The 13237-nt window shown below is 33.0% G+C and overlaps 1 protein-coding gene and 1 long non-coding RNA gene across 4 annotated transcripts in view; one reads left to right on the forward strand and one right to left on the reverse strand.

Annotated features, from left to right (window-relative positions):
• Positions 1–13237, reverse strand: part of CSMD3 (CUB and Sushi multiple domains 3) — a 568112-nt gene that overhangs the window by 240959 nt on the left and 313916 nt on the right. For all 3 annotated transcript variants that reach the window (XM_079302232.1, XM_079302231.1, XM_079302230.1), the window contains 2 exons: positions 3425–3607; positions 1946–2272 (listed from right to left, as the gene is read on the reverse strand). In XM_079302232.1, the coding sequence (XP_079158358.1) occupies positions 1946–2272; positions 3425–3607 (510 nt within the window). The remainder of the gene's footprint in view (positions 1–1945; positions 2273–3424; positions 3608–13237) is intronic.
• LOC306800288 overlaps positions 1–13237 on the forward strand; it is a 448386-nt gene that overhangs the window by 240419 nt on the left and 194730 nt on the right. The gene's annotated exons all lie outside the window — the stretch shown is intronic.

The raw sequence follows: 13237 nt of genomic DNA on the forward strand, positions 1-13237 counted from the left end.
AGAACTGTTATAAACGTTAAAAGTACATGAGATGAAAGAAAATAAAAAGCAAATGTTAAAACTTCTGCAAAGAAACATGGATTCAATATCTGGTTTTCATTATAACTGACTTTATATTTCAGTAGCTCTGAATAACCCCTGACTTTCCAATATTTAGTTATGGCACTGAGACATGTAGCTACCAGTCAAAGGTGCATGGGCAATGACTTGTACCTATAAAACCAATAAGACACCACATGTTCTTCATGCTTACATTCTACATTTGTGACAAACAATCTGAGGATGAATCAGAGGGCTGAGAGCTGAAATATAAGACAATATCAGAAAAAGAATGTTTACAGAATAAACTAGTGTCAGTTTATCTCTTTCTTATTCAGACAGCAACGTTTAATGTAGGTCTTAATAAATAATTCTCTGAAAGACTGACAACCTAAACCAAAACAAAAATAAAAAGAGAATAAATAAAGATGGAGAGGTGAAAGATGATGTGAGAAAAGTAAACAGCCACAGGGGAATTCAGTCCTTGAAATTTTATGAAAATAATATTAACTGTTAACATTCAATTGAGAAAAATGTGAAGTCTGGATTTCTCAGTTATCAACCTCTCTCATTTCATTTTTGATTTAAGGGCTAGTTTATATCTTTAAAGTAAAAAAAGAAAAAAAAAAACCTAAACACCACAGTATTTTTTTTCATACAATCCAGCAGGTTACACATTTGTCACACAGTCCAGCAGGTAACACAGGCAGGGAGAGATCTGCTCTCCTTCAAAAATCATACTGCTGTTGAGTCTCTTACATCTCAAGCAAGCCTCTGGAATTATATATACTCTCAGATGTTAGGGAGAAAGACAGGAATGGGACTAATTATACACGGCATCACATTTTGGAAATATCAAAATATGTATTGCATTTTTCTTTTTTTTTTTTTTTCCATCTGTTGACATTGAAAACCCTGCTCCCCTACCATCAGAAAGAAAGAAAAAGAAAGAAATCCAGATATCCAGATGTGAGGGGATTGATGAGGTGGAGAAACTTTGGTTGAAGAGTATGATGAACCCCCTACTAGATGCTCTCTTATTCCTATCACTCTCTACACATTGCAGCAAGTCTAATAATTCAGGATACTTCTGGACTGGCAAAATCCAATTTTGTATATGTTCCCAGGAAGTCTCATAGTGTATTTTGCAATTATTCATGCTGTGGCCTTGCATCACCATGTCTGCACTAGCTGGGAATATATCCTGTCTGTATTTCAGTGTGGAATAAATACCAAATCACTTGGTACCAATGCAAGGTAGGCAGCTCTTCATATGTGTTTAAGAAGAAATTTAACAGTTTTGGCACTAAAAATGTGCACAAATGTTAATGGTATTTAGTACTGGAGAAGATATTTGATATTACCTTAAATATTTATTATGTGGTCAGTAAGTAAGAAAAGTAAAACAGGAAAAAAAAAAAAAGACAAGTCTATTGTGGTTTGATCAAAGGTCTCCTATGGCTGCTCACTTAACTACAGTGACTAGGAGCAAGCAAAAATTGCAGCCATTAGCTCTAGGATATTACATATGTTCACTGCTGAACATGTGAGTTTTCAAGAACAACAGTTTTGTACAGGCAGTGGTGGTGATTAATATTGTGTGGCACAAACTGCGTTGTCAGCAAATTAAATAAAGTCCTAATACACAATTTGGAACTGATCTGATTTGTTAGTCTGCCAAACACTCCTACTACAATGATCTCTAAAGCCATGAATGAGAAAAATACCTGTATTTTCATCCCTAGCACAGTATTTGAGCAATAATCCAAACACCTATATTATGAATTTTTAGGTATATAGGATTTAAGGTGCATTACCATAGCATCGTTTTTACTTATGCCTATCTCCCAGACAGGATGTTGAAAACAAATCCCACCCCCCACCCCCCAAAAATAGAATTACTCACTGTTGTAAGTGATGTTAAATCCACGTCCTGACATTGAATGGTCAGCTTGAAATTCCAGACGCAAAATGTGACCATTACTGGTAAGATGGGAAGGAACTTCAGCACCAGTGAATGTTCCAATTATGGGAGAATCCACAGAGTTGCCATCTTTGACTGCAAGGAAGTCAAACTGAGATTCCAAGTCAAAGTCATTAAAGGAGAGATGAATTCGGCTCCCAGGGTCTGAAATTATTGTCCAGATACAGTTTAGATTATTCCCATATCCCTCTGGATAATCAGGTGAAAGAACTGTTCCCATTGGTGCAGTGAAATTGGAAAGACAAGGAACTGCCAAAAAAAGGAGAGATAAATTAGATAATGGAATAAAACACTTCAACAAGGACAGTTTTTTGTGCTAAGTTTTTGCAAAAAATCTCAAAACTTGCTAAGTACCTCAACAGAATAATTTGTTATTTGTGGTGGTACGTGAATCTAGAAAGAAGGTTGATTTTTCAATTTTCATATTTTCTTCCTCTCAATAAAACTACTTTCCAAAAAGAGCCCACAAGAAATACAGAACACGTGTGTTGCATTAGAAATCCATGGCAGCCCTTCCAATTTACCCTTGATAACAATCACTTGACACCACTTATTTTCTCTTGTAGAGAACTATTTAGATGAGCAGACCTCCCACTGAGCACATTAAAGGGGCAAAAAGTCAATAGTGCCCTTATCATTTGTTGCTGACGCAGAGGCCCAAGAAATTAAGAAGCCTCAAAGAGACAAGATATGTTTTGTTGTTATCAGGATAACATATTATATTCAATAAATTCAGTTAAGCCATATTAAATTGAGTTGCAGAGATGAAAGCAAATGATTGCACTCTGAATATATTTGATCCATACTATTTTAGCAGAAAAGTTAATCAAGGTGCTGCCCCAAATACATATCACAACATTGTATATACCTGTGCTATATAATGCAATTATGCTATATAATGCAAATGTTTTAACTACGATATATAATGCAACTGGAAGAGAGCTATAAATATTTATGATAATTTAAGTGCTAATAGGTATTTATATAAAGACATGGGGGAAATGTAAATAATTTAAACTCTTGATTTCAATTCAGTGATTTCTAATCTGAGAAAATATATTAATTTATAAGACTAGCTATCAAAATTGTACCATACATATTTTATATAATAACATCCACAGAATCCTACCAAAACCAAGCCAATAATAATCCACTACATCAAAGAACATAAAGAAAATTGCTTTAAGAGTTAGTATAAGAGAAAAAATATGTTTCAGCAGTTTTAGAACCCATTCCTTGGGCATGTACATTAGGCAAACCTGCCAAGAAAAAGTAAATCCATCCTGTCAGGAGAGTCAATTACATTTTACTAAGTCTGAAATCAATCACACAAACAATTACCTATAAGTAAAACTTATCAAATGCCTTATAAATAATAAGAAGAAAATATTTGGTACATACAAATACAGATTGGTATGTTTGCCGACCACTGGTTGTTTTCTTGGCAAATGATAGATTTCTCTCCAATTAATTCAAATCCAAACTGACACTCAAACCTTAAAACATCACGATTAGAAAATCCGTCCCCTTCTCTAATACCATACAATGGTGTTCCAGGATCCCCACAGCTTTCCTTTTCAATTTCTGTTGAAATAAATAAGGAATTTTTTTATAGAAGAATAAAACAAACTTGCTGCATGCATATACTGACACATAGAAAATTCTAAGCAAATTGAAATAATCTGTGCAAAAACAGTTGCCAAAATGCACCACTGAGTCTGATTCTCTATCCCACCTTCTTAGGGAGGAAATTCTGCATAAGGAATCTCACCAGGAGAAATGAGTGAGAGGTTATGTTTGGCTTAGTTGGCTACAGTTAAACCATTACAAGGGATTAGAAAAATAAAAACTCTTTGTGTTTATAAATTAATTGAAAATTTAAATGATATGATGAAAAGTATTTCTACCCTATTTTATTTCATGAATTTTTAAACAATTATATTATTAAGTAAAATGTTGCTAGAACAGGAACTCTTAAAACTAGAAACAGAGACCAGCTCCTCAATGTGCAAGCACTGTCCATGTTGCAATACATTTCAAATTGAGGTACCAATGACATGGCAAATAAGGCAGTGGTGGCACCAAAAGAATTCCCCACAGTAAAAAGGAGGCTAGACATAAATATATATACAAATTTATATGCACATACATTATGTAAACATATGCAAACAATAATTTCTCTATAGTCAAATACCATTTTACCTCAGTAGCCTTAACTGCAAGGTTGAATCGTTACTATTGCTACAAATATTAGAGCTATGATATTCTCTCAAGCTGCATCCTGTTTTGAACTTTCACAGGCATGGAAGGATCTTAATAAAATTTACATGTAATGACAACAACAAATATCCCTGTACCATACTTTGAGGTTTTCTCTTTAAAGGTTTTGCAGCCTTTTTTTTTTTTTTTTTTTTTTTTTTTTTTTTTTTCCCACATTTCCATATGTGATAGAGTACAAGGAAAAAAAAAGCATTTTGATTTTAACTCAAACAATTTTTCTAGGGCAATATTTTCAGCAGCCTACACTTGATTTCTCAAAGGTTTCAGATATTAAGGTTCTAAATACAATTACATTTGTGACAAGAAGCAAATAAGGAACATTCCATTTTACCAAAGAACTGAAAAAGAGTTGAAGATTATTTTAAAAATTATTCAACAGAGTTTTGAAAGGCTTTATTATTCTGTTTGGATAAAGAAAACTCAAAAAGAACAAAATAAAACCATTTAATAAAAAGCTCAAAAAGCCATGAACACTTCTTATTGGTTTATTTGTATTTTTTTCCAAAAAGTTCTAGGAAAGGATTTATATAATTCATTATTATAAAAGGATAAAACTAAGCTCAAATTATCCTGAGATCACAGACCTCAAAAAAAAAGTTACAGCTTTCCTGAAGAAACAACATAAGCTATCCCGAAGAACACACAAACTCATTCTCCTGTCTTCAATTTTTTGTGGGGCTTTTAATGTCAAACCTACAGAACTGTTCAGCCTTTTACTGCCAAAAAAATACAAAGTTTTCCTAGGCTGTCCTGGTAGATTAATACTATTCTAAGTGTCTAATTAATTTCATATTTCATTTGGGAAAATAAATATATCCTATAAACAAATGTATTCCATAAACTAGTTCTCCAGCAAGTGACTACATCATGTAGCTTACTGCAGTTTTATAAACAATATAGATTAGGCAGTAAATGTATTTGTACCTACTTCAATTTACTCTCTTTCGGAGCTTCTATTCTGATGTAGCCAGGCAAGAGTTTCCATGCTTTTTTCTCAAATTTGAAGAGATACATAGCTAACAAAAACTATCCCTTTTTGGACTTAAAGAAACTAGTTCTACATTCAAAAAATTATTAGGCAATGTAAAATATTTACAGGAACTAGTTGAAAAATTATTCTTATGTGATTGATTGGTGTATTTGAGAGATTACATCCATAGCCTTATACTGAATTTGCTTTCATGAACAAAATCAAGTTGAAGAAAATGTAATATAAATAATGGATTTAAATTAATTAAACCATCCTTAAAACCCATTTGTATTAATTTAAATTTATACCAAATATTTCCTTAATTGCTTTTAAATCTTTCCTGACTGGATTGCTTTCAACACTTTTATACACTTTCTAAATTTTGTATTGGCATTAGTTAATTTCTGAATTTGAAACAGATTATTGCTCTTGTTACTTTCTAGTTTTTTACAGGAGCAGAAATTATAGGGTTTGATTATCTGTTTTGTTTGGGCTTTGTTGCTGTTTAGTTTTTGTTTGTTTGTTTGTTTGTTTGTTTGTTTGTTTGTTTGTTTTGTTTTGTTTTGTTTTGTTTTGTTTTGTTTTTTATTTGAAGTGGAAATACTTCTTAGATTTTCTTAGAGAATGTCAATAATCTTCCTTTAAAACAGAGAGGAAAAATCCAAGCTGCTTTCTGGGCTTTTTTCCACTAGTCACATTTTAAATAGCATGATTTTAGGAATGTGTATTAATATTTATTTGAATTCATATGTATTTTAATTCAATAAGGATTATTAAATTCACATTTTTTTCTACTAATTCTACTACTTGTGTTTCGGTTTCCCTGCACTACATATTTTGTTTAAAAAATTCCTCAGCAGTGAAGTTCAGAGCCTGACAGAGCTTCTCTTCTTGATAAATTCATGCTAGTCCCTCATCGTAAATAACTCATTCACAATAGATAGAAATAATTTACTGTTGTTTTAAGATTAGCAGAAAAACAGTAAATTTTCAGACAGCTTACTTATTAATGCCATAATTAAAAGTTTAAATACCCCACAACTATAAAATTGTAAATTTCAGTATGAGACACCAAATAGTGAGGAGAAAGATAAGGCATATGGGATACTCTTCTGGAACATAACTTGAATACCTATCAATAAAATTGCATCTACAAGACCACTGCTTAGTGTATTTGTTGGACTAAAATATAAGTAATTATAATGGTCTCTTTCAGATAATGCAGATGTAAAAAGAAAGTGCAATTCACAGCAGAAATTGTTATATAGTATATTGTAGTGGAACATTACTTCTGTATTATATTAGTGTAAGCATTTGGAAAAAGGTTTATTATATATATAGCTATAGCTATATATATAGCTACCTTGAAAAGTCAAAAGTAAATGTATAGGTTAAGCACATTTTTATATTTTATTTTACATTTTAATTTCACTTTGTAGCTTTATGCATTGTGTTTTTTTTCTCTTTTATGATTCATTCTCCTTTTTGAAATTTACACTTCATGTTAGCTGCAATGAGATGGCTAGGATTGATATTTGTTTTCCTGTGATCCCTACCACTGTGATACAAAAGTATTGCTGTTTGTGCCTAAGGGAAAAAATAATATCTTATGCTAATATTACTTGAGGTAAATAGTCCTTATTTTCTTTGTAGCCTTATAAAAAGTGAAAAATAACCTCTACCCATAAATAAAATTTGTTAAATATGTTAACAATGAGTCAGACATGTTCTTTTGGTTTTTTAAGGTTTTTTGAGAGAGAAAAGAAAATCTATTTCTGTTTTCAAAACTTATTTCACAAGGAAGGACATCAACAGTAAAAGGAGGGATGACTTCTGGTGATGTTAGGAAGCCATCTTTTTTGAAAAGATAAATTCTTGTTGGAGCTACTTAGGATTTCATGCTAAGTTTGAAAAAAGCAATTAGCCTAAATAAATCTGTACAGTTAGCAGTTTCACAGCAGTGAATTAAGTTAATTATTGCCAAAGTATTTTCTAATAAGAAGTATTTAGAAAAAAATATCAAGTTAAAGGAAAACTAAAAGAATAATACAAAGAAAATTAAGATAACCATCTCCTTTAATTTTAAATTATCCTTACACTACTTTGGTATATTTCACTGAAAGATTTTGCAGATTTCTAACCAATGATGTACTGAAGGGAGACCCCTAAGCTTCAGTAGCCCCTAGTATGGTAAGATAGGAAGTTTTTTTCTCTTACCCTTCCTCTTTGTGAAGGACAAGCCCATTTTGGAGGTGACAAAAGGGGGCCTTGGGGAAAAGAAATGGTCACATAAAAACAAATATATTTTGACAGAAATGCACTGGAGTTAGGGTGTGAAGAGGTAACTTGTCTATTTTTCTGTTCCTATCACTCAAGAGTAAATAAAATATAAGAATGTGATTCCTATAAGGAACACAATTGAAAGAAAAGAGATCACAGGTGCACACTGGAAAAGCACAATACTGAAGACTTCTTATCACATCAGCAGAGATTCAAAATCCATAGTCCTCAGGGGAAACACCAATCATTTTTTACTTTAGCATCTCAGAAAAAAGTCCATTATTTGTTTTACTGATTGCATCATAGGAAATATGACACACAACTAGATTTGTTTAGTCATAAGTAAAAGAGCATTTGAATTCAATGCATATGTATTCAAAATATTTTGAAACAAAGAATACGGATTAACCAGTAGGTGAAAAGAAAGTTCAAGTATGTGATTCAAAAGGATAAAACTTGCTGTTTGATATTTCAATTCTTTATTCAGAAGCTACAAGCATCCACCACCATACATCGACACACTGACATTTTTCAAGATAATGCGTAAAAATCTTTGTAATCCCACTTTGAAATACCATGGTATGTACAATTTATATACTCATTACTGAATACATGTATCCAACTTAGTTGTGAAATTGTTGTGCTTATGTCCCCAGTGCAGGATACTCTTATTCAAAAATTTAGAAAAATAAACCATCATATATTTCACAGAATCACAGAATAGGCCAGGGGAGGAGGGGAGCACGGTGAGTCATCTGGTCCAACCTCCCTGTCCAAGCAGGGTTATTCCAGAGCACATTGCACAGGATCGTGTCCAGACAGTTCTAAAATATCTCAAATAAGAGAGGCAATTTTTGGAACCTTTTCTTGCAAAGGCCAATGAACCAGTGTTATAATAATCATCTTTAGGTTTGTGTGCTGAGATTTTGATAATGGAAGGACTGTGCCCATGAAAAGGACCCATGGTGGAGCACATTAAGAATTGCAGCCTGTGGGAAGAGCCCAATTGGAGAAGTTTGTGGAAAACTGCCTCCCATGGGAGGGACCCCATGCTGGAGCAGAGGAAAAGTGTGAGGAGTCCTTCCCCATGAGGAGAAGGAAGAGCAGAGACAGTGTGTGCTGAACCGGCCAGTCTCTATTCCCTGAGGAATAGGAAGGAGGGAGAGAATTCTGGAATAAAGAAGAAGGGAGGAGTGGGGGGGAAATTGTTTAAAGATTAGTTCTTTATTTCCCATTTTCTTACTCTGATTTTGATTGGCAGAAAATTAAAGTAATTTCACCAAGTCAAGACTGTTTTGCATCTGATGGTGACTGATAACTCTGCCCTTATCTTCACCTATAAACTTTTTATTATATTTAATCTCCTTAGTCCTGCTGAGGAGTGGAGTGATAGAGCCACTTTGTTGGGCACCTGACATTCAGCCAGAATCAATCCACCACATCATCTATCTTATCCTGGAAATTCAAATTGAAATATTAAGGAGAAAAGGCACAGAAAAAATAGAAATTGGGAAAAATAAAAACTAATAACCTATGAATCAAGAACATATACATTTCTCAGTGTAAACCAGGATGATAAATAATATAAATTATACCTTGTGTCTTCATAGTATGTATAGACAAAAACCATAATCTTAAAGATACATAGCAGACAAAGAATTTTGGACCAATTTCAGCAGTCTTAGACTATGCTTACCAATTAACAAGGTAATAGATCGGATATTGGTTACATTTATTTGTAATATGGTTTAGATATCAGTAAAAAACCAGAAATTTGAATCACCTAACAGATGATACCTTCTAAATATAATATTTTTATGTATGTTCAAATGAAAGAGATTATTTTGTCTATTATTTATTACTGTTAAAGTGTGAGTATTTTTATAATCAAAGGATTACAAAATTAATCAAAGGATTCATTTGTGAGAGAAAAAAAATGTCTATTGCCATGTGATTGCCAGTTATATTTTAAAGGTGATCAATACCCTTATTTTCTTCTAATGATCAGATTTTTATCTACAGATTCCATATCTCAGAAAATCCAGATATATTTTGAAAAACTATCACCTTAACCACTATTTTTTACACAGAAAAACTAATGTGATCTTTCTCATTCTCAATTCTGATCACAATAGATTTTATATTTCTTTTATATTTCTTTTATATTTCTTTTATATTTCTTTAATATTTCTTTTCTTTATTCTTCCTTGTTTGCCTAAAACATAGGAAAGTAGAATCTTGTCTAATGTGTAGTGTGGTTATTTTTTTTAGTAATTGGGAAATGTGAAGATGGGGAATGAATCTTGCCTTGTTTCTAAATAAAAGCAGCCAAACTATAAGAAAACTCCACCTGTGCCTGACTGCCTCAGGTGAGACACCCATTACAGTGTTCCAGCAACTTCTCTGTGCTCCTGGGCCCCACTACAGAAGAAACAGGTATGGAAAGGGAGGAAGGGAGATGAGGAGGAAGTTTTAAGCATACAGTCTTTTCCTTATATGAATTCATGAGATGTTTATTCTATAATGTCTTATGCAGAACAGCCATTCAAGGGTATAGAGTCAGTTCTATCCTGCTCGAATTCTATGGGGAGAAAAACAAAATCTATAAAAAAATAGTTGTTCTTTTCCTGCTATGTAGGTGGTGGTAACCTTCTCCACCCTTGATGAATTTGCCAGTTGTCAGGGTATTTCTCATTTCCTGATCATAAAATTTGATGAGCCAGAATGTGTACATTTCACAAAGGAAAGAAGGGGATAATTAATTATAGGAGGGTACACATAGGAAAGTTAGATGAAGTTCCTCTGAGAATGAAGTAAGAAAACAATGGCAGACACCATTAAAAGTAATATTTTACGTATATCACAAACGCTCAACATCTCTAGATGAAAAAAAAAACAAGTTACAGCTATTTGTCATGACAATAGATTTTTCAGAGGGCCAGCAGATATATCAACATGATTTTTACTGCTTAATTTATCTGAAGTTTTCTACTACTAGCATAAAATAGTTCATAACTATGTTCCATTATATATTTTAGGTACTTATAGACTTTCTGGATAGACATATTCCTTCTCTTCCTATTCAGTGCTGTGATTTACGTCTAAAGTTTTTTTACTACTCAGCCAGAAATAAGCTGGCCTGGTCTGAATGAGCCCTGTGGGGCTCTAAATAACAATCACACCTCCAATAAAATAAATTACTCTCTTAATTAAGGTTTAGAAGATGAACTCTATGAGTTCTATGTAGAACTCTATCCACACAAACAATTTAATCACTCCATGAGACTTCTCATTCATATAAAAAATTAACAAAACCTGTGCTATTTCCTAAATTTTTATTGAAATATTGCTAAATCACAGTATCTTGTTAATTCCAGATTTGCTTGCAAAACCAGCTGGTATTTTATCACTTAAAGAATTTCAGTTAAAGTTGTGAGTATTAGCATCAATATTTGCATTTCATCTATGCTGCCTCAAGAGATTTCTCTTGCCTTCATAACTATACTGTCTCAAACCCTGTCAGTATGTTCTTTCTCCTTCAGTCATATTGAAGTAATAGTTGCTTTGTTTCAGCATAATTTTGATGTGAAGATGCATGTCAAGAGTGACACTGTGTTCTGAAACTGCAGTGTTATCTGCACCTTTACCTTCCTGCTTGCCTATTCAATCCCTTTGTTTCCCAAACACTATAACTTTTAATCACACCTTTCTTAGCTATACCAAGAATACAGACAATGGGTTGAAAAGAAACATGTTACATTTGCTTTCCTTATGCAGCTACTTCAATCTGGAGCAACTACATTGGGGCATAATCAGCTAATTCAGGATGACTTTTCCTTAGTGTACCTGACTTTAGCTGGACCAAAGATGGATCACTGAATAATTTGAAGAAAGTTTTATGTAACTTTTTAGATTTAAAACTTAAAATGTAATTTGACATTCTGGAGTGTTATATCACAGTTAAACCTAAAAAAAAAAAAAAAAGTTTTGTTACAGAGAAAAAACATCTATGAATTTCAGAAGTTCTCCCTTAACATAACTTTTAATAGCAGGCAACTACATTATTAGCTTTCCTTATGATATATAGATACTTTGTACTCTCAAGGAGGAATAAATGGAAAAAGAATACTAAGGAATTTTATCTAAGTCTGCAATGCTTTACATGAACTGTTTCAATGCAAATACACAGAATATCCCTCAGACTAGTGGTCACTGTTTGACCTGTCAAAAGAAAAAAAACAATGAGAATGGCTGGTCTCCATATGCAGAAATGTCTGAAATAATTTTCAAGGTAGCATTAAGACTAAAATTAATTTATTAGCAGTTACACAGATTCTATAATTTCTGTGCCTGAATCATCTTTATTTAAGTGGTGGGGCCTTTCTCATTTTAAAATAAGACTGACTGGTTTTCTTCCACAGACTAAATAAAATCTAAGCATATTGTTAATAATCATAAAGAAATTGAGCTGTAGAGATTGTGGTCCTTTGATGTTTACAAAGTATTCTAGGTTGTGATCAGAACATGAAATACCCTATTTTAATAATATGACTAACAGGAATCTCATTTGTGTCACTGATGATTTGACTAAGACCTTTCACTCCACTTTAGAAAATCTTTAGGAAAATAAAATGTTTCATTGGACTAAATAGCTTCATCTGCAACTGTCAGTATGCTTTTGAAGAATATATAAATGAAAATTACATAATTCAAGGGATGTTTTTCTGGCACTATGGGAGTCAGCACTGTACAGATAATTTTGATTCTTTTGCTATACATAGTGTTCTTTTTCATCTTTAATGGTAAATGTTAGAAGTCCAAACCCAAGACTGTTGAAAATATCATCAGGAATGTATCTCTTATTACATACAGAGTTGGTCTGCAAAAATAGTGAATCTATTTGCAGCTAATATATTACTTGTTGAACCTATAAAATCTGTTGATCAAGAAAACCTGCACCAGATCTGCAACTCTCCTTTAATGGCAAACAATAAATTTATCCTCTGATACCTTTAATAATGGTTCCTTGTATCATGTGATGAATACACATGTGACTATGCAACACCACAAAGGCTTTAATTTGGTAGAACATTTATTGTCACTTGAACTTTTTCAGTTTTGCCAAGCTAAATATGTAGTTGGGATGTAAGACTGTTAGTTGCACCTTGCTTTTGCCTTTCTCAGAAATTCATAGAACAGAGAAAAAGGAAAATCCTAGAGAAACAGTCACCAAGACTTATTTATGTGGCTTGTTTTCTTTCTCAAGCTTCTGGCCATGATGCTTCAACCTGTTTCTTTCTAGTTTGATCACTTATTCCCTTCTGAGACATGACAACTTTATCTATCCTAAAGGAAGCTACAACAGACTGAAACCAAATATCCAAAAAAAACCAATCTCAGAATGCAGAACAAATACTGTTCTCTGCCACACACACACACACACACACACACACACCACACACACACACACACACACACACACACAACACACACACACACACACCAGCTCCCAGATCTATGAACACAAAGCAGGGCGTGTTTCAAAAGTCATTTAATGTATTTCTACTGGGCTTAGACAACAAGGTTGTGGTAGTCAGGGGTCTGCAGAAATGACCTCTGTGAGAAGAGGCTACTCCCACACTGGACAGAGCTAGCTCCCAAAAGAATCTACTTCTGGTAAAAGT

The sequence above is a fragment of the Erithacus rubecula genome, assembly GCF_903797595.1.
Source record: "Erithacus rubecula genome assembly, chromosome: 3".
NCBI classification, from domain to species: Eukaryota; Metazoa; Chordata; class Aves; order Passeriformes; family Muscicapidae; genus Erithacus; species Erithacus rubecula.